General features: G+C 43.3%; 3 protein-coding genes across 3 annotated transcripts in view; 2 read left to right on the plus strand and 1 right to left on the minus strand.

The window, feature by feature from the left end:
- Window positions 1-9,338, minus strand: part of LOC113573796 (homer protein homolog 1) — a 23,122-nt gene extending 13,784 nt beyond the window's left edge. Inside the window, exon 1 of the mRNA XM_027004312.2 lies at window positions 8,435-9,338. Coding sequence (XP_026860113.2) covers window positions 8,435-8,439 — 5 coding nt within the window. The 5' untranslated portion in view covers window positions 8,440-9,338. The remainder of the gene's footprint in view (window positions 1-8,434) is intronic.
- Window positions 9,339-11,860: 2,522 nt separating this feature from the next.
- On the plus strand, window positions 11,861-15,594 carry si:ch1073-398f15.1 (cardiomyopathy-associated protein 5). The gene is made up of 2 exons (XM_027004289.2): window positions 11,861-12,187; window positions 12,704-15,594. The coding sequence occupies exons 1-2, from the start codon at window positions 12,051-12,053 to the stop codon at window positions 14,847-14,849; spliced, it is 2,283 nt and encodes a 760-aa protein (XP_026860090.2). The 5' UTR covers window positions 11,861-12,050; the 3' UTR covers window positions 14,850-15,594.
- Window positions 15,595-19,159: 3,565 nt separating this feature from the next.
- zgc:86839 (CKS domain-containing protein) lies at window positions 19,160-21,582 on the plus strand. Its single transcript, XM_027004184.2, has 3 exons — window positions 19,160-19,317; window positions 19,808-19,935; window positions 20,542-21,582. The coding sequence occupies exons 1-3, from the start codon at window positions 19,259-19,261 to the stop codon at window positions 20,586-20,588; spliced, it is 234 nt and encodes a 77-aa protein (XP_026859985.1). The 5' UTR covers window positions 19,160-19,258; the 3' UTR covers window positions 20,589-21,582.
- The last annotated feature ends 362 nt before the right edge of the window (window positions 21,583-21,944 follow it).

A 21,944-nucleotide genomic window follows, 5' to 3' on the forward strand; every position in this document is an offset into this window, starting at 1 on the left:
AATACCGTTGTGTTGGAGAGCAAGACAGCACAACAGCCACGGTGTGCAGTCCTGTGTTTGTACCAAGTCCACCTTAGGTGTGCATCTTTCAGTGTTTAGTCACACACTTTCAAATTAGTGCTTCTCTTTTTACAAACTGGAATTTGGTGTTTTGTGTTGGAACACAACAGAAAAAACACCAAACTGAAGATATTTTAATTCTGGAGCAGTTGTAGTTTTTAAGTGCAGCAGTTGGTTTCAAACTTTTTTTTTTCCCTACAAATCTGCAACTGTACAAACAAATGTACGTCACGCAGATGTCACTTCAACAGTCTACAGCGACACGAAGCAAAAAAAAACAAAACAAAAAACAAAAAACAACCTCACGGCACCTGCAGCTCCACTAGATGTTCTGACGGCAAAATCCAACACCAAAGCAGCCAGTCTGCTTCCTTCTTCCTGCAGTAACGTGGCGGAGGGACGAAGCGCGGCCACGCATCGGTCGTGCCTGATCCTTCCACATCTTCAGGCCATTTCCCTCATTCTTTTACCTCGGCTTGTGCAAGTAAGACTGCAGGTTTGGGTGTGTCACTGCCCTCCAGTGCTGTGACCCCCCCCCCAGTAGAGGGATATAGAAAGTGCAGCAGGCTAGTGAGCGGTGACAACATAAAAAACACACAGACAACAGACATTGCAGTAGGTGGCATTGCGGCTAGTGTGTGAGAACATCCTGGGCCTGTCTCTTTCTAGAACTTTCTCTGGGCTGTCCTTCAAGATTAAATACACAAGTGAAGTCCCTCAATTTCTGCAAGAAATTTTGAAAACAACAGTAGTCACCTAAAACACTTTAACTGCCCACTGTTTTTATTTGATTGGGTCAAAAGATCAAGCACAGAGCTACTGTAGTTTTAAAGGTATGCGAGAGAGAGAGAGAGAGAGAGAGAGAGAGAGAGAGAGAGAGAGAGAGAGAGAGAGAGAGAGAGAGAGAGATGTGTAATTGGATGCTTCAAACCTCATAAAGAGCTGATGGGGGCTTTTTCTGGGACAGAGCCATCATGGAGCTTAGGGACTATTTGTTCTCACTAGTGCTCTCTCTCTCTCTCTCTCTCTCTCTCTCTCTCTCTCACTCACCTTCACTCCAGCCTCTCTTTCTCCCTCGCTCCCACTCTCTTGGCGGGGGGGCATATACTCCTCTGTCCCTGGTGTTAATTAAGTTAGGTGAATGAGGGAGTGCCAGCTGTAACTTAACACGGGGAATTCAGCACCACTCCTGCTATGGAGAGACCCTGAAACTTCAATCCTAAATTAGCATTCTTCCTCTGAGATGCTTACAGGTCTTAAGTTTTTCCTTTATACCGAGTAACACGTGGAGTAACACGTATTTCTTATAGAAACACTTGGTCCGATGTCCACAAGCAGTCGTCCCAGAACGGTTGTCCCTGATTTCACTCGCTTCCTGTGCCACTTGTCAAATAGGATCTGACAGCTTTCTGGTGTTCCTGGCACTCGGTGTCTTTGGTCCATGACTCTGGACCGCAGCCCTGGCACAAAGGTTGGCAAGGCACTGTGCAAGCAGTACACTAGCCCACCAGGTGGTCGGATTTATGATGTAGTGTCAGTTCATCTGAAATGATCAGCAATGGTTTAGTTTTGAAAAAGTATGTCATATGTTAAACTCTGTTCAAAGGACAAACTTGACCATGGGCATATGCAAACGAGTTAAGGCTGGGATAAGGCTGACTGGCAAAAGAACCATGTTCTCATTCCCAGAGAGTCAACGCAGAATTAGCAAACCATAACTAAAGTGCACAGCATAACCCAAACGTAACACAAACACATCCTGCACCATTCCAACATTCATCTCAAACTCCATTTACAGCATTAGCTGACACTTTTATCCAAAGCAACTAACAATTATGACTGAATTATGACATCTTCAGCAATTGACAGTTAAGGGTCTTGTTTAGGGGCCCCACAGTGGCAACCTGGCAGTGGTTGCGCTTGAACTGGCAACCTTCCGATTACTCAAGAACCTTAACCACTGAGCTACTGCTACCCTAAAAGAAGAATTAAATGGTACAAAGATAGAAGCCCACCAGTTTCTATTAAACAACCGTTGTGCTGACGAAATGGCTTACATCATCCCATCACAGCCTTGAGCATGTTGGGGTTAACTGCCTTGCTCCGGAGAACAGGCGCTATAAGTTATAGCTGCTACTGAACCTGTGACATCTTGAACAGTAGCCAAGCTTCCCAGCCACAAGAAATCCCAACAGGAGAGCATCCAATAAGAACGCTTCGAAGACAAGCAAATGGCAACGCTGATCACTAATTGGCTCAAAGAACGAGTCTTCGTGAAGTGTGGAAAGATGGACGGAAGCAGCAGAGGAAGACGCTCCTCACAGCAGATCTTTGTCCTTCCAGAACTCTGCTTTCTCTGTGCTTCCCAGATTTTTGTCCCTTCCAGATTTTTGATCAAGTGGTTTCTTACTTTTGCTGGAGTGTGAGTATTTGCCTTTCTGTCTTGTGAGGCTTATTGTAGATTTTACACGGTGCTTCTTTCAGAGTGTACATTTTGAATTGACATTCATCCAGAATTTCAGGTCAAATAGGTTGAAAAAAAAAATCTATTTTCAAGCTCAGTGTGTTGTATTTTAGCACCACAAGTCCCCTTGACCTGTAGCTAAAGGCAGTTTTGTGGTAATATTTGAGTTTGGAATGGAGACTCATGATCAGAAAAAAAGGCGCTCAGGTGAAGTTTGGCTGTGGGACTTCAGTGATATTGTAACTGCATTTGTCAGTACATCATTTGTCATCCAAGTCTTTAACAGGCATGCAATGTCACTTAAAAAAGATTACCTACACGGGTGAGTCTACACAGGAGAGTCATATTAGTTTGGATGTGTTTTGGATTTTTCACAACAATTTTTCTCCCCAATTTAGGGCAAGGACTGGCACATGCTTCCTCTGAAGCGCAACATGCGGCCAATCGCTGCATCTTTTCAGGATGTGCTGTCAGGAGGCAGAGTAACACACTCGGTTATCCGTGCCTTTGTGACGCACGAACTCACAGTCACCCGTAATTGGCCAGTACCACTGTGATTGACAGGGGAGAGCAATATGCCACTCCCTCACTGAGAGCATGGTCAGTTTGCTCTCTCAGGCTCCCCGCCACAGATGACTGACAATCTGATGATAAGGCAAATATATGGCAAACACTTTCCTGTTGCATCCCTTAGGAGCCCTGGATAAACACTGTTAAGTGGGTTAAACACTACAATTACTAAACACCACAAAAGTACTGCCATTCGGTGTATGGAGCAAAAAACAAGAAACCCTTAACAATGGACATGAATTGATGAGACAGATCTGAAGCCTTGGAAAAATCCCTTCAGTCCACATCCCTTCAGTCCGAACATGTGGAGATGGATCTGTACACATGGGGGTATAGCAATCCATAGATTCCATTATGGAATTTGGTTGGCCATTTCATGGGAATCTGTTGATTCCTTGGAAAGTTCTGGAGTGCAGAAAGAGAGTTCTTCCTTCATCCAAAAGAGCCTTTTCCTCTTGAAGACTGCTCTACTGTCCTGCTGCACTCAGTTCAAGATACAGCGTGACAGCACCCAGAAGGGACTGAATCTGTCCTGGTTGCCCTATTCGTTACTTGATATAAAGAATATGTTTATTTTGTCCACACCTCTGTACATTCATTCACACCCACATAAACACCACTAAACAAACACAAACAATACAAGCAGAACATGAAGCAACAAGAAATTAGTTGTGTGGTCTTGATTTGTATGTGTGATAAAAGCTTGACAAAAGACCATGTTTATGAAAGAGGAAGCATTTATGTGTGTCTCTTGATGGGGCACCTTACCGTATGTGTGTGTGTGTGTATGTGTGTGTGTGTGTGTGTGTGTGTGCACGCACGTGTGCATGCACTGAATGTAGTTAATAATCTCCAACACTACAGGCAGTTTGTAACATGCATACTCCGTGATGAAAGTCACTTTGCAAAAGAAATTGTCTAATTTTCATATCACATCAGCAGTTGTTCCCTTCTACTCTGTTCCTGTTGCATATCACTGCTTGGTCTGTTCTGGGTTTGCAATTCTGCACTGGTCACCACTGAACTCTTTATTAGCACGTGGTTGGCCAACGTTTCCACTGTTCCACTCTGCTTCACTGAGGCTCAAAACCTTTCACACTAATCTAGGACAAGCGTTCCATGACAGAAGCTGAACAAAAATCCATTACAGACACCACGCGACCTGGATCTCTTCATTCAGAGGGGCCTGCAGTGTGCAGTGTACAATCAGAGCTACACTGAATAGTCAAGACTTCACTACAATTTGATGCTTTTTTTGCAACTATGTATTAACATGCCAGCAATTAGTATATCAAGTATTTAGAAAAGAAACTGTTTAGTATATAGTGACAGATATGGAATTACCGCGACTGAATTTAAGATCTTGTTCTGAGCTGTGAAGGCCTGCTAACAGCCTGCCAATGTCAGGAGAGCACTATTCTCTTCAGTGAGACCCACCACATCCTATCAAGATGTCACATGTGCCTTGTCATTCCCACAGGGATCGGCCTGCAATGAGATCTGATCTGAAGAGCCACAGACGGAAGCAGCATCTGGCTCATGCAGTCGCATGTGACTTATCTGTGGACATAAATCTAGCCACAGTGTGGATAGTGCGACCAAGATTGTCCACAGTCCCTCCGCTGACGTGCCTACCATTGTTTTCTGCTTTCTCTCTCTCACACACACACACACACACACACACACACACACACACACACACACGCACACACACACAAAGAGACATTTGCCATTCCAAAAGCCTAATCTTGTTTCTGCCACTCATCTCCTCCCCTCTTGTTGCCTTGGAAACATTTTCAAAATCATATACATTTGCCATGTTAAGTCCAGTTCCACATTAAGTCCAGTTCCACGTTAAGTCCAGTTCCACATTAAGTCCATTTGCCATGTTAAGTCCAGTTCCATGTTAAGTCCAGTTCCACGTTAAGTCCAGTTCCACATTAAGTCCTGTTCCACATTAAGTCCAGTTCCACATTAAGTCCAGTTCCACATTAAGTCCTGTTCCACATTAAGTACTGTTCCACATTAAGTACTGTTCCACGTTAAGTACTGTTCCACGTTAAGTCCAGTTCCACGCTAAGTACTGTTCCAGTGCTCTGTTCTCTTCATGTGTCACTTTCAGTAAGACCTGATTTAAAGTGTACTCTCTGAGGGCTCACACACGACGCAGGAAGAAACACTCAGTTTGCATTTTCATTAACAGTGTCTGCAGCCATCTGTATGTCAAACGTCAACAGTTTGTGATCTATGAATGAATGCTGCATGGTATGCACGCATTCTCCTCATCTCCTCATACTATGGAGCTCCCTAAATGCCCACACTGAACGAGACAAAAAAATAAGACAATCACACTTAGCTGCATGATCTCCATGGCAACGGTAACATGACCGCTGACCTCATTGAGCAATGAGCATCGCCTCCAACCCCCTCTCCTTACCTTCCCCTCCATTAGCCAATCAGAACAAAGCACTTTTCTAACGTAGTCACACTCACACAAGCGGTGGTGTTATAGGCCACAGTGTACAGTTCTCATGCTTTTTTGCAACACACACACAGAGTAAATGTAAAGAAAGACCCACATGTCTCTCAAGCATATGCACATGTGCACATACATAAACTCACACAGTAGGCAGTACAGACTCACACCAGCACTGTTCCCCTTCTCATCTCATGATCTTTATTAGGCTGGTAAACGATCAACATATCTGAGTTTCCGGAGATCTCAACCCTTTCCCACAGCTTGACTAAAGCCTTTCATACACACTCTCTGTGCTGTACTGTACTGGGCAAACACACACACACACACACCTTACACAGGCTCAGATTCTTAGTACACTACTGACCAACAGATCGACAGAGGGTACATAGATCTTTCTCTTTATCTCTCTCTCTCTTGCACACACACACACACACACACACACACACACACACACACACTGCAGTGTTAAATACCAGGCACAGGCTGAGGGTGAGAGAGCGCCCATCTGCTCACAGTGCAGACACAATCCGACCAATCAAATCCATCTCCAGCCCTCATTATACTCCTAGGCTATAGCCCCCTGCAGCCTGTGTACTGGACAGCTCGCCCATATCCTATACATGCCTGGGACTTTAATCCCCGAGCAGTACAGAAAAGAACTTCACCGTCTTAACAAAGATGAGTCAATGTGGCACAGCAATCAGCTGCAGCATTGTGCATTTCCACAAGCATCGCAAGGCCTCCGTTAGAGAGTGAGATACCACAGATACACAGAGAGGTGTGTCTGTATGTGCACAGCCAGTTGGGCTGGAGTAGAGGTAACAGTTGTGGGTTTGTGTGTATCTCAAGCATCTCAAACATGAGGCATGGGACACACACTCACACGCTCAAACTATCATCAAAACGAGAAGGGAGAGAAAGGGTTAAAGGGGCAAACACACTCACGTTACAAGCTACATTACAGGCGAACACTGGAGCGCCAGCCATAATGTGCGCTTTACACACCGCTGCTAAATCCGTTCTCCTGGCAGGAGCAGTGTGAGATCTCTGTTTAGAGGCATCTCTTGTGCAGTACAAGTGCTGGGTATTTTCATTTGAGCCAGCAGAACTGGCTAGGAACGGCAGCCAAACCTACCCGGGCAGGAAAACTCTTGGTCTACCATGTGAGAACATGACATCAATTTCCAAAACATTACAGGAATAGAAACATTCTCTCAGGGCTAGGTGCGGCTACACGCTGCATTCGCTAGTGCTAGTATGGACTGAAAAGCTCCAATAATTTACAAACATTTCCAAAGCATTTTTGCACTTTTTGCACACTCAAATACAAATCTCAGATCAAGTCTAATTATCTACTGTATGTGACCAGATCTTTCTTAAGGCATACAGGGGCCTCATATCAAACTACATCATATTTCCAATAAACATATTCAGGAATGCAATATCTCCCAACACACACACCCTTAAAACCCGTCTCACACACACACACACACACACACACACACACACACACACACACACACACACACACACACACACACACACACACACACACAACTACCTGTTTGTATGATCAACCAATCCCAGCCTGTTTCTTTAACCGCTGCTATTGCATTATCATTTACCTGGCCAATCCATGCTCAGTATTAGATTACATGCATTAATCACGTACAGCCCAACACACCAGAGGCCCTTTGCTCAGCTGCGCCCCAACAAACTACAGAGGAGGATTTTACGTTGGCTATTTCTGGACCGGTTGAGTGCTCTCCGGAGTGTGGCTCAGGGAAGGACCACTGTCTCCTACATTCTCCATGTTTTCTTTATATGACTTAAGCATGTTGAAATGTCTGAGAACATTCTAGCTATAGCCGTGAGAGCTTATCCGTGGCATAGGTTATGACTGACAGGAAAATAAAAGACTTTGGTAAGTTAAAGAATGTTATAACAGCACCTCGCACAGTAATAGTGAGATTTGTCTGAACAAACCGTAATGATTGCACTGCCGCTAAGAACCGAGCATAGGAAACAGGGTCGGTCCCAGCCATGTAGTGTTGACACTGCCAGCAAGCCCAAACAGACCCGCACAGACCATCCACCAACCTGCTCCCTTTCACCGAGGGGTACGTCACGTCATGAAAAACTGCTGTGTCAACACGACTCTTCTGTGTGACCTCACAACTGGCCCAGACAGGCAAGGGAAACAAATATGGCCGACATCCCTCCAGTGGACGTTGGTGTCAACCCGGCCCCTTACCCCAGAGTAGCGAGAGCTGAACTCAAAGCCCTCCTGCGTTTATTCGTGGGTATGAGACCTGAGGCAGAAACATCGGCCAGCTGAGACATAAAAGGCTTTGCATAAAGATTTCTTTTATTTATCTCCTCTCTTGCTGATTTAAGCGGCTTTCAGCTCTGCGAAGTCCAAGCAAATGTGAAAGTGTCTTTCTGGCTGACCTCAGTGAAGTCATTTTGCTTCACATGAACTGCTTACGTAACACATCTACATGCAGTAGGTGGGATCAGGATAAAATACACCGCTCTACAAAAACCCACGATCACAAAGCTGTTATACAGTGAGTTCAAATGAGAGGCGAGCTAGTATGTATGGCTATGCATGGCACTCATCAACGCAATCCGCAGTCCAGACTATGCCCGAGCCTAACTCTGGCTCTGCACGTCGGACACGTCCACGAACGGGTGGCTCTAGGAGAATAGTAAGGTCTAATCACACAGCTGGGTCGGTCACACTCCAAAACACAGGACCTTGGTTTTAAAGACACGGGGCCTAGGTAAGAAGTGGCGAATCGGGCTGAACTCTCACAGAAAAACGGGCTTTTGCACACACACCGACGTGTGGTACTCACCCCATGTTGCCTTTCCTTGGCTAACCGAACAGATTCAGTACTGGAAGCCGGGAGTTGTCACGACACGCGGAGCAGGCTTTTCCCTCTCCAAAATCCGCCGAGCGCAGCTCGCAGTTTGGTGGTGGTATCGATGCTGGGGTCTCTCCCCCTCGGTGCCGACACGGCTGGCAGCGCAGTGTTAACTCTGAAGGCTTTTATCTTTAGAGCGAATGCAAACAAACGTGTGCGTGCATGATGGCAGAAATAGGCGCACTTTTCCTTCTCCGTCGCGCAGGGTTTCGGAGCGCACCGCGGGCTACCAGGAGCGAGCTGCGTGACGGACAGACTCAGGCTGCAGGACCAGAGCGTGCCCTCGCCTTCTCTCTTAAATCTCCACTTGTACGCTGCCGGTGCTATTGCCTAGCGCGCGCGCGCGCGCTCGGCGCCGTTTGGCATTCACTCCCACGAGCGGAGACCTCTGCTGAATTTGCCCAACTGCAGCGCGCGTATCGTTATCCAGGGGCGAAGAAGATGCTGCGCGCTCACCCCACCATTTCACCTCGGAAGAAGCGACGGCTTTCGACGTCCCCGCGTTCGCAGCTCCCCGGTGCCATCAAAGGCGCCCCCAGCGCATATCTGTACGCATCCTCGCCCACGGTGGAGCGACGCCCGCAAAATATCTGCGCTCAGCTGGTCGCGCAGAGCCGCGTCTCAACGCCCTTGCTCGCCGAGGCGCTGTGCATGCATCCCCCCCGTCTCTGTCTCTCCGCCCTTTCCGCCTGTAATAACGGGCCCGCCCGGGAGATACCGAACCGTTATGTGGAGATGAGCTGGAGATGAGCTGGAGATGAGCTGGCGCTCCAGGGACCCGCAGACGGAAACGTAACTTGCATTACACCGTCCCTTTCACCCGCCGGCGCATCGCCTCAGCCCTGCTAGCTACCCATTCATCACCTCCCCACCCCCTGCTCGCCCACAGTATTCAATTAGCATACGTCATCACGCCAGCATCAGCACCAACGTCATTACAAGCGCTAAATTCTGACGTAATGGACAACACAATTATTCCGTCACTTCCGGCTGTTTGATTATGCGGCATTTGTTCTAGTACATCAAATGTTGCTCTCGGGAGGACAGGCAGAGATATCACGTGGCTGTAATGGACACAATGCGAGTCAAATCGATGCTTTGACAGCAGAGCAAATATTACTGGGAGATGCATGCATTTAAAAGTTCCACAGTAACGCGACTTCTTGCTATGATTTATTGTGAAGAATTCACTACTGTGATTTAGCAAATGACAGCCGCACCTTACCTGTTGGGATGAAAACCGTAAAGAGTGCAGTAGCACCACTGGGAAGTGAAAGTAAACCTAAACACAGCTCTAACAATACCCACAGTCCTCTAAAACAGTAAAACAATACACAAAAACACAGTGCACAAAAAACTACATGGCAGCAGTTTCCCAGTGTTTGATCTGATGGTGGATTGAATGCTAGATTACCATGCCAAAACGAGAGATCATATGTACATGTGATCATATAAACACACAGAGAGAGAAAGATTTACTATTGTCACTTTTTAAGGCAGTTTTAAAATTTACTCATAAATGCATGTTGTCATCAGGAAATTAATCGGACATAATATATCAACCATATTTTGTAGTCGACTTCTGCCTTCCTTTTGTCGCGTATTTAGTTCTATAATCAGTCAAGTGACGATTCCAGCGGCTCTATGACTTTAAATCATAACTGATGAGCGCCATCTTGTGGACAATAACTGAAATGTATGTAGGAGTAGCACCATGCAAGACATTCATTCATTCATTCATTCATTTATTCATTCATACCTCCTTATAATACATTAACATACAATACATAAAACATGTGTATGTTTAAATCTTGTATCTATATATGTTGCTTAGGTCAAACCTTTTCTTTTGAAACAAAATACTAACAGTGTTCTTTAAAATAACTAGCTACTGGAGGATCTAGTTAACATGACACTAAAAAAAAAACTCCATTTCAGGGATCTGTTTCCTTTTGAGAAGACTTCTTAGGAATTCCCAGACTGTACTGGCAGGCCTGGGGTGTGTTAGAGTAGCAGGCCATCCCATGTTTTGGATGGAGCACCTCTGCTCCCACATCTGCTTCCTTCTTACATACATCCCCTCTTACTGGCATGCGCACATGCTGGACTTGTTAAGAGTGCATGACCTAATTAATATATGGTAAATATGCAATATATGAATGTCACAAGTATGAGTGAATATATCTTGTGAGTTTGTCTGCCCAAGTGAGGCCATTAGAACTGGCCAAGTTACCTTTAAATGAAAATAAGACGCAATGCATACTTGCTTGCGCACACACACACGCATGCGTGCAGGCCCGCGTGTATAGCTGAAGACTCTCTGTATGTGTTCTACTCTTCAATAACAAGCACAAGCACACGCGCACACACACACACACACACACACACACACACACACACACACGCACACGCACACACACACATACACACACACGCACATACACACACACACTTTAGCTGCTTTAGCTGTCTCCTGTTTCTTGCCCATCTTCTCTTACACATGTGCATAACTAAGGTAACAGGCATTAACAGGTGACTGTATAACCTTCAATCTTTGTTACTGCCCCCAGTTTAAAAGCCAAGACTCCATAAGACATTATCCACATGCTCCCAAACACTGTAATAACTGACTAATGCAACATATCTGATATAACCTCCAGCTGTTATGACTGGTTAGGACTGAGCTGGGATCAGGGAAGGAAACTTTCATGAACTTTCAACTTCATGAAAATGGATATGACAAATGCCTTTTTTTTCTAGAATTTTCCATTTCTACTTTTTTTTAATTTATCCAGGTGCGTCATGTCAGTAGAGCATTTTAGGGCAAGCTTACATGTGTTGAGAGGTTTTTGAAGAGAGGAGTGACGAGACACTCTGGCAGGAAGTAAACAGCTCAGTCTAGGAGAGGTTGTGTTGCAGCTTGGTTTCTGAAGACTAAGAAGGTTGTTTACTGCTGCAATTTGGCACCAACCCCCCGCAAAAACAGAAACTCACAGCCAAAACACAGTCAGCCCTGTCAAACTGGCCTGTGGTTGTTGTCTTTCTTTAAAAGAGATTTTCTGCAATTTATGTGTTCCTCTTGGAGTTAAACACTATGAAACAGCAGTTTGACAGGTCACGTCCCTGTACACCTGTAGCTACTTTTTGTCATTAGTCTGTCTGGTACTTGTTTTCCTTCACTGTGATTGGCTGGGTTGTATTTCGGACCCTCAGCAGGATGTCTCATAACTGACATGTATTTTTAGCTCTGGCTAACGTTAAAGCTCCCAGAGTCTGAGTTTGTATTGTGATACTGATATCCGGGAACCAAGATGACCCCCAGTTCTGTGACGCAAACGAAATGTACAAATAAAACGTCTAGTGCGTAAGTGGGATGCGACGACCAGTGAACTGTATACTGTTGCGTTTTACAGATAGTTTGACTGGTGGGTAGAGGACGCATGGGATGCCGATCTGGCTATTTAGAGATAACGCTGAGCAAGAGAAAGATCTCTCGGCTTCGGTGGCATGAGGCTCACGACACGGAGGTCTCCAAAAGAGTAAGGAAATGAATGCTACAAAACTCACAACAAAAATGGATACAGTGGGAAAAGCTGATCTGGTCAATCAGATGACGATACTGCAAGTTGCAGCCAGGGACGAGACAGAGGTTATAAACGATGAAGTTGAGGATTTGAGGAACAGGTGATGTGCATTTGGATTTTATAATCATGTTAGTGTACGGCATTCCCATTTCACATGTTACACGAATATGTCACATCTTATGAATTTCACTTATTAATTTTATTCTATTATCTATTTTTCACAAATGTTCACATTATGGTTGCAGTGTACGTAGTTTTTATTCCTAAATAAGATCCTTAAAAGGTAACGCAAAAAATGGCCTTTTTTGTTTTTACTTTTTTGGTTACATTTATTAAAATTTGTATACTTACGTTATTTAATCAAAAACACATTAGTAAGAATTAGAAGAGCTGCTGACTTGGAGTGAACGACTAAACCTTTAGACACTTGTACATTCCAGGAAGCAAATATTGAAAAATTGCGACATGATGGCTGGCTAAATCCTTTCTTACATATTTATGGCATCGAGAGAGGAATTGTTTTAACCAAACATTAAAATAGCAGCAGGCACAGCAGGCACAGAAAATCATACAAAGGCATGAGAAAATAAGACGTGAATTGATTACTTTTTTCCAGTCTCAGAGAGATAGTCCAAGACGAGGCAGTGAAGCCCAAATTGCAATGTCTGATGATGGACCCGGATTTCTCCATGGTAACGGTGCAGAGTGAGGACAGTGGGATTGTCTGGGAGACTGTTTCTAGTCGCTGCTCCACCCCCTGGGCTTCAGAATTCAGTTCCATCGCTCCGGAACCCTGCCTCAGCGTAGTCCCAAAACATTCTGGAATGCCAGCTTCCGGATCAGCAGGAAGGATCATCTTTGAAATGGACAAGGATTCTGGGATGATGAGGAAGAAGAGGAAGCGGAATAAAGCAGGGGAGAAAGTGACGAAGCACGCAACTGACGAAGTACCGGCAGAACCTGACAGACGGGCCATGGTGGAAGTCTCCCTGCCCAACATGAAAATGGAGCAAAACACGGTGGACGAAAAGACTGACCTAACAGAGGAGGTGAACCAGCGCCTGTTCCGTCTAGTATCCGAGGGATCCGAGATTCTGAATATCATTGTGTCGCCCAAGATGTCCACAGTGGATGAGGAAGAGAGCAACGAGCTGATGGACAACTTGTCTTACCTTGAAAACACACCAGTTATAAAACCTGACGAGACTGCGGAGGACCATGAGACATCTGCGGAGAACCCAACCGGAAACCTAGAAGGCGTCCGAGCCATCGTCCTGTCAGAGCCAGAGCCGTTATCTTTGTTACCGCCGACTAAACCACCACGAAGGGGGACCACTAGTGAAGACTACTTTGAGAAGTTCACACTGTTGGACCATCAGGCATCAACAGGGGTGCATACAGAGGAAGTTCCTAGTGAGCCCGAGAGCAAATCAGGGGAGAGTTCAGGCAAAGTGACTCATGCAAATCCAGCACCAGTGGTTTTGGATGACTCTGCGACTATCGGTGGGCTGGAGATCCCCGTCGAACTTGTGGACGAGGTATTTTATGGTGGAGGAAGCGATCCGAAGAGTCAAAGCTTCTCCACAGACAGCGCAAATGTAGAAGCAGACTTGCTAAAATCACCCTTAAAGGAAAGTGGATCTGCCTTGTTCGGCAGCCAGGAGTCAATCCTCACACCCGTGTTCCTCCCTGAAGGACCTCGGAAAATCATAGACCCTGTCCTGCTGGAGGAGCCGAAAGCCATGGCGTTCATGTACACGGATCTGTACGCTGATGCTGTAGGCAGCAGGATGAAGCAAGATGACATGGCGAGTGTGACATCAGAGAAGTCCTTCCACAGTCAGGAGTCGGACTCAGAGGCCAGGGGATACCTGGAGAAGTTTGTGCTTAAAGACGAAACTGTGGTGACTCCGGTGGAGCCTCTTTCTGACAACCCCAAGGAGGAACGAGTGAAGCTGTGGTCACAGGATGCCTTTGGCATAACACGGCATCAGAGAAACGAGGCCAGGGCCCCAGAAGATGAAGATGAAATTACGGATTTCTTCAGGAACAGCGCTAGCTCTTCCCCATGTGAACCTCTGCAGATAATCCAGGTGGAAGGAGAAAAAACGAGGGAGTCGTTGAAGACCCAGTGCGTGGCTTTTCAGGATGAGGCGGCAAAGGAAAACAAAATGGCAACAGAAGCAGGAAGTGACATTTCACAGTCACCAGAGGAGGACATAGAAATTGCAGAGGCATTTTCACCACTTGACATTAGCGTGGCGCCTCCAGCAGCGGGAACATGGTGGGAAACCGGAGACAGGAAATCCACTGCGGAAAATGCCGAGCTGAGCCAGATGGGAAGGCCTGCCAGAGTCGGAGCACACAGAGTGGTCCCATTCTCCATCCAAGCTCCTCAAGCACCCAAACCTAACACCCCGTGTCACAAATCCTTCCTAGACCTGACTCCTCTGCTTCTAGCAGTAACACCCAACGAGGGAGAGAGGTGCGAGATAAAAGCGAGAGAAGGAGAAAGTGGCCAGGCCAGAAACACCGTTTGCTTGCCCTCCATGGAAGGAGAAGAGACCACGGGCGAAGCCCTGGACTTCGAGCTAATCACCGAGCAGGAGGCAAGTGAATACAGCTTGGCTCAGAGGTGTTCGCCCATAGGTGAGGGCACCGACATTGGTGGCTTTACCATGGTAGATCACCCTGGTCAGCTGGACGACCTCTACCATGCTGATGAGGCAGATTATGAGATCGTTGAAGCGCTGCTGTCATAAAAAGGTCTTAAAAAATAAAAGGGTCACACGTTAGGTTTGGACCACTAAACTTGCAATCTGTAACTGTTCACGTGTGAGTCCTTTCTGTATCTAGCCTGTAAAATTCAAATAATCTTTCACTCTGTACAGATTTTGCTTTTAAACATCATATGATTGATGACGCAACATGAAGGTAGTTGTGCAGGTCCTGACACTGTCACTTCTTGAGTGTTCTGCTTAACACTATAACATGCTAGCTGCTCAACGCTCATTATTTCTAAGAAGTTTTTATGAAAAGCCAGTTATCCACATCCAGCTTGTCTGCACTGAAACATAATTTCTGCCGGGCTCATATGGAAACAAGGGCTAAACAAAGTTTATTCCAGGACCGTAATTAGGCTCCAGTAAGTTGTAAGTGTATTAAGTACGATAAAGCATCAGCTTTCTGATGCTTTGTAAAAATGCCCTTGGTGTAAAACAGACACGGAGTCGCGGGTTGGTTGTCTAATGATGAAGAATAGTTTAATTGTATGCATGAATCTTCCATGTCTCTGGGCGTGTGTTATGATTTGGATATTTGTAAATCGTACTAATAATGTTAAAAATGTTTACCCTTAGGTAAATCAGATACATATATTGTCAGTTTTCTGTAAATGTTTATCAATTCTGAAGCTCTCATGTATGTAAATGTAAATACACGCTCAGTTAAGAAGAGAATATCGACATCCATATTAGATAATGTGCATTAAAAACCTTATAAAAAGATTTTCTGATTCAAAAAGTATGTACACATACATATGTACATGTATGTACACAGGCATTATTTTACCACTGCTATATGGACTTTACAGGACATTTGATTAAAAAATCATTCCAGTTATGACTGGTCTGGGATATTATGCACATTTGGATGTTTTTAAAAGGTCTGAATAGCTCACTACTACTATTACTACTACTACTACTACTACTACTACTACTACTACTACTACTATTACTATTACTACTACTATTATTACTACTACTATTAATATTACTACTACTATTACTACTACTACTATTACTACTACTACTACTACTACTACTACTACTACTACTATTACTACTATTAATATTACTACTACTATTACTACTACTACTACTATTACGATTACTATTATTACTATTAATACTACTACTACTACTACTACTACTATTACAATTACTATTACTACTATTAATATTACTACTACTATTACTACTACTATTACTAATATTACTACTACTACTATGACTACTACTATTACTATTACTACTACTACCATTACTACTACTATTACTACTACTATTACTATTACTACTACTACTACTATTACTATTATTACTACTACTATTACTACTACTACTATTACTATTATTACTACTACTATTACTACTACTGTTATTACTACTACTATTACTATTACTAGTATTACTACTATTACTACTACTACTATTACTACTATTACTATTGCTACTACTATTACTATTACCACTATTACTACTACTACTATTACTACTGCTACTATTACTACTACTATTACTATTATTACTACTATTAATACTATTACTACTATTACTATTACTGCTTCTATTATTACTACTATTACTACTACTATTACTACTACTATATTACTACTATTATTACTACTATTACTATTACTACTACTGCTATTATTACTACTATTACTACTACTATTACTATTACTACTACGTCACAGTGCAGACATAAATGTGCAAACTGTAGGAGCAGCACAGCATGGTGTGTGTGTGAGAGAGAGAGAGAGAGACAGACAGAGAGAGAGAGAGACAGAGAGAGAGAGAGAGAGACAGACAGAGAGAGAGAGAGGGTGAACACAAATACATAACTCTTTCAGAATTACTACTATTTGAATCCTTGGGATTTGTCTCACCTAAAATCATCAATCACTAACAACTGCCACTAGGTGGCCCTAGAATTTCTCATGAGGCAAAGAGAGATTGCAAGCGATGAGCTATTTTAAAGGAGAAATGAGTCATTTTTACTGCCAAAAAGTAGTAACCAATAGTTATGAAAGTTGTACTTTATAGAAAAAAAAGTATAGCTCACATGAGTTTGCTTTGCATTCAACCAGTTCTCCATAGAGCGTGACCTCCACATGGAGACGGTCATGTTTAAAATAGATTTAGTACAGAATCTTAGAAACATCCAGGCCACTAAGATTCAACATTAAGCTTCATGATTCAGCTATATGATTCAGCTTTATTGTTCTTGCTCAGTACAATGCAACAAAATTCTGCATAGAACAGCTTCTTTTGAAGCTGAGGTTAGAGTGCAGGGTCAATGTAAAGAAAAAACTCACTGGTCATTCAACACCTGTATTTTTAATTATCAGTGCATTATGATAATGAATAATTTTGCAGTGTCAGAAGAAACATTTATTATTAGTTGATTCTCTGTCAGTTATATATGTCACAATACATGTAACATTGGGAAATGTCTATACATACTGGTCTCCCTATTCAGAGATCTTACAGGTAACCTTAAGCTGTGTCTGAAATAACATACTATGTTCTCATTACTAGAGTGTGCACTGCTGACAAACATCTGCAGAATATGCAGTTTAAGAACACTGCCATATATGTGTTATTCTGTGCTACTAAAAAGCACTTAAAGGATATGACGCCCTCATATGATGGCTAATCCATTGGGTAACGACGCAGACGTGAGCTGGCACCTTTCAAATCTCACCTAGCCAGATTTAATGGAACTAAAATGATACACGCATGGTGAACATGGAAATACAAGAAAGCGTTTTCTCATATCTAGAATTTATAGGTACAGCCAGAGCTGGTGTAAGGGCACTCGCTGTTTTATCCAGGCCACGGATGTTTTATCCAGAGCGTCTGGATTTGTAATTATATCGGATAATGATATAATTCTCAGTTCTACTATAAATGGCTAAGTATAGTAGACAAATGAAAGTAGACACTGACTCAGTACCTTAGAAGTCTAGCTAATGCACAAGGCTTTAACATCTGTAGAGTTTTGCGTGTTGTATTGTATGGGCTCTTCTGCATGCAGTGCCACAGGAAGTCGCACACAGTACAAAGGAAGCCGAGCTGTGATCTTTACTGGAGTCCAACAGGGGACCAACAGTTGCGCTCTTCAATTAAATCTTTAATTTCTACCAGCTTTTTAAATTAAAAACTGTTAATTATGTACTACAAACACCATATGCATACCACAAACATTCAATGTAGCTTAAAAATATTTCAATAAAAAGGCATTTGTAGAGAGAAAATTAAGTGATTTGGAAACAGTTATTCTTACCACGCTTGGCTACGTGGTGTTTGTATGGCCGTTTTATGAGCTGGTGGACTGTTGAGCCACTGCTCCATACTAGCGACATCCATCAGATTGATAAGATATCAAAGGTAATTTTATCAAAGGTTGTTTGATTATTTTAGATTGCTGCCATAAATTATACAAGCTAACAATTTTTTTTAAATTGCATTAATTTCCTAAAATTTGTTGTGTCATTTTAAATTGCATTATTATGAAAGTTATTGTTAAACTACACAAGTTTGCAGAGTATTGAAATGCAGAAGTGATTTTTACACCCATTCTCTAGTTCTAATAGGTAGGTGTTTCTTTGAAGTATCACAATTGTTATTTTACAGTCTTGTCCGTTTAAGTGGCTTTTTTGTCACGCTTTCCGAAAGCAATGGAACTAGCCGGAGTAAAAACCTAAAACTTTCAGCGCATCGCAAGCTTTTGGGAAAAGCTGTGGAACAAAACCTACAGCATCTTGGTCAATAGCTTCATTCTCACTTCTGTTTTTATTCTCACAGTTTATTTTCTTTTATTTATTCATTTATTTGTCAACGTGATGTGAACATGGTCCAGAAATACCTAAGGTATTACATAGCATGGAATAAGCATAGAAGTGCCCTGACACGCGGGTTAAAGACACTACTTTTAGTTCACTTCTTTTCTATCCTTGATCTTTTTCTCTCACCTACTATATCTTATTTGCTTTTATGCATATTATTGTTTCATATTTTGTTTTTATGATTTCAACTCAACTCATTTCGAGTTTTAATTTGTAATCGACTTTGTTAACTTTCTCTATATTCAACTCAGTTATGTGCGTTAACACATACCTGCGCCCTCTTTCGGTAGAAATGCGCCACTTCAGGTCGGTCACGTGTGCGTTTTCCTTCTTTCGCTCATTGAGCATGTCCGAGGACATCTACTTGGTCACGTGATTGCTTGTATCCAATCACAGGCGCGAGGTCTCTTTCGACAGCACGTTCAAAACTCTCGGCTTGCACGCGTGATTTCCTCGCGACCGCTCAGGAACACGCTCTGTCGCGGGTTTTTTTTTTTCCCCTTCATTATTACTTCAGGTTTCCTCACGCTTTTATCCGACATGGCTCACAAACAGATCTACTACTCCGATAAATATAACGACGACCTCTACGAATACAGGTAACGCGCGGGTGTACAGGTTGCTAGGTTACGTCTAGCTGGAGCGCGTGGGTCTTGGCTAGTTTAGCTAGCCACAGCCCAGAAGAGTTAGCCTAGCCTAGCCTATCTTATCTTAGCCTGCCTAGTTTGTGTGTTTGTCAGGCAGACTGTAGCTCGTTTGCGATTAGATTACCGTCACATATTCAGAACTTGTGTCCTAGCTGGCGAAGGAACTGTTCCCAGAACTGCTCTGAGGTAGCATTCCTGCGAGTTAGCTAGCCTAGCCTAGCTGGGATCCGCGAGCTGTCCGGGATAAATGGGCTCCTCTCAAATTGCGTATATTTTGTTTGGGTCGTGCTCACTCAGTTTCCTTCGTTTTCTTGAAAGCTGGCACAAACCTGAGCAACAGTAGGTAACGTTAACTAGCCAGCTGAAGGAAACCTGTCCTACCTCCGATCACTGATCATCTGTTTTTGCGTCTGTGCTTGTCCCTAATCGCGCTGGCTGGCAGGCACGTCGTTCTGCCCAGGGAGTTGGCCAAGCAGGTCCCTAAGTCTCACCTGATGTCCGAGGACGAGTGGAGAAGACTTGGAGTGCAGCAGTCGCTTGGATGGGTGCATTACATGATCCACGAACCTGGTCAGTAGAGTAGACAGGAAAACCCATTTACAGCATTTTATCCAAAGCGACTTACAATTATGACTGAGTACAACTTGAGCAATTGAGGCTCAGGGGACCAGTGGTGGCTTGAACCAGCAACCTTCAGATTACTAGGTTCAAAAGCAACAGTGTGGATGATGGCGTGTGTTATGGTATGATCGGTGTGTGTGCTTGTAAAAGTTGATATCTGTCTATAAAGCATCCTTGAGTTTGAGAATGTAAATAATAATAATAATAATAATAATGTGTCACTAGAGGAGGAACTGAAACCAGTACCAGTACTCGTCGTCAACCTGGGTATTCATGATTAAAACTGAAACCCTGATCAAGTAAAATGGTTCAGGTGGCAGAGGCCATGTCAGAATGTTGTGTGTGATTGGGGACAGTTGTAATAGACTATAAACACTGTAGCTGAACAAGATGGTTTAAAATGTGATTGTTTAAAAGAGAGATGGAGTAGTTGATTTCATGATTGGTTGTTTAGTTTAGATTTGACTATTGATTATCCATACATTTCTTCAGACATGCATAGTGTTTTGTTCTTGGTTTAATGTAGTCATTCTTTTTGGGTTGCTTACCTTTCAGAACCCCACATCCTGTTGTTTAGGAGACCCCTTCCAAAGCAGAAGTGATGACCGTGATGCTGGTCTTCCTCTGATCCTTCCTCTGGATTTTTCTGGTATTCAGTGAATACTTGGGACCTTTAAGTTGACGACCTCCTGTGCAAGAGCTGGATTTTTCTCAGCAACTACGCTCAGTCAGGGAATCAAGGCTATGCAGAATGTTCCAGCACGGAATTCCAAAAAGCCTTTTAAACAAACGGATCTTTTCTACTGTCTGATCAAAGTGCCTGATTTCTATTATTATTACTTAAGTGATCAAGACTCCTGAAGCTCTTTAGTGACTCTAGCATTTTGATATCCAGAAAGTCCCTGTTTTCTGGCCCAAGGAGAAGAAATGTTTTGGGTTTTTTGTTTGCTTTTATAAAATAAAGTAAACAGCTTTTTGTATTGCAAACACAGCATGGGGTGCGCACTGGCAACCAAAGAATCATTGGGCAGCACCTGATTCAGCTTAACAGAAGACTAGCTGGTGAATTGAATCGTGTATTGTGGAGAACAGAAAATGCAGTTTTGTACAGGGCTTGATTTGAACAAACAAGTAAATTTTAGGATGAAATTCTCTTTAGTGCTGTAACACCTGATTAAAGTCATCATCCGAGTGTTGAGTTCTGAGAGGTTCTGTCAGTTGTACTAGAGGGATGGAAGCCTGGTTAGGACATAAAACTGGACTTCCAGTACACTGACTACCTTTTAAAATGTCAGGATGTGAAAGGTTACAGCAGTGCTATGTTTAGTGCTTGCTTGAGTCTTGGAGTGATAGTTATGCTGATTAAGATTTGAAGGTTTTTGGCTTGTGTACAGTAGGATAGCTATGCGTGATTACCAAAGGACCAGTGTTTGAGTTATACATGCCTTGCAGAGCAAAAATGAAAAGCTCATTTTCGATAATCTTGAATTGTGACTGCACTTCTGTTGGTTGCCATATAGAAAAGATCACAGTTTTCACATTACCAACACAGTGTGACTTGTACAATTTATTGATTAAACACCTTTTTCATATTGAGTTGTTTGTGTGCGGAAAAGTACTTCTTGGAGTAACTATGTAATCTATCTTGCAGTAGAGGGTGCTATTTTGCCATTTTTAATATTAGTTTCTAAGGATTCTCCATTAAATGTCTTACAGCTCTGTCTGCTTCATTGCACATAGTTGAGCACTGCAAGTACTTAAGCGGTATATATTAAATCATGAAATTGCTAAGCCCTGCTGTGCCATGTTCTGACTAGGCTCTGCTTGAAGATATGGGTGTGGCTCAACTGCTGATGAGGGCAAGTCCGATGCCCAGTTGTTACTGCAGCAGGGAAAGGAGAGAAGCTTGCTGCTTGGTTTGTGTGTGGCGGCTTTGAAATCTTTTAGTGTTGGGGCAT

Source organism: Electrophorus electricus, chromosome 6 (assembly GCF_013358815.1).
Source record: "Electrophorus electricus isolate fEleEle1 chromosome 6, fEleEle1.pri, whole genome shotgun sequence".
Taxonomy (NCBI): Eukaryota; Metazoa; Chordata; class Actinopteri; order Gymnotiformes; family Gymnotidae; genus Electrophorus; species Electrophorus electricus.

Coding starts and splice junctions, on each gene's coding strand:
- si:ch1073-398f15.1 (XM_027004289.2), top strand. CDS start 12,051: ATGAATGCTACAAAACTCACAACAAAAATGGATACAGTGGGAAAAGCT. Junction 12,188..12,703: donor GTTGAGGATTTGAGGAACAG/GTGATGTGCATT, acceptor ACTTTTTTCCAG/TCTCAGAGAGATAGTCCAAG.
- zgc:86839 (XM_027004184.2), top strand. CDS start 19,259: ATGGCTCACAAACAGATCTACTACTCCGATAAATATAACGACGACCTC. Junction 19,318..19,807: donor GACGACCTCTACGAATACAG/GTAACGCGCGGG, acceptor GCTGGCTGGCAG/GCACGTCGTTCTGCCCAGGG. Junction 19,936..20,541: donor TTACATGATCCACGAACCTG/GTCAGTAGAGTA, acceptor CTTACCTTTCAG/AACCCCACATCCTGTTGTTT.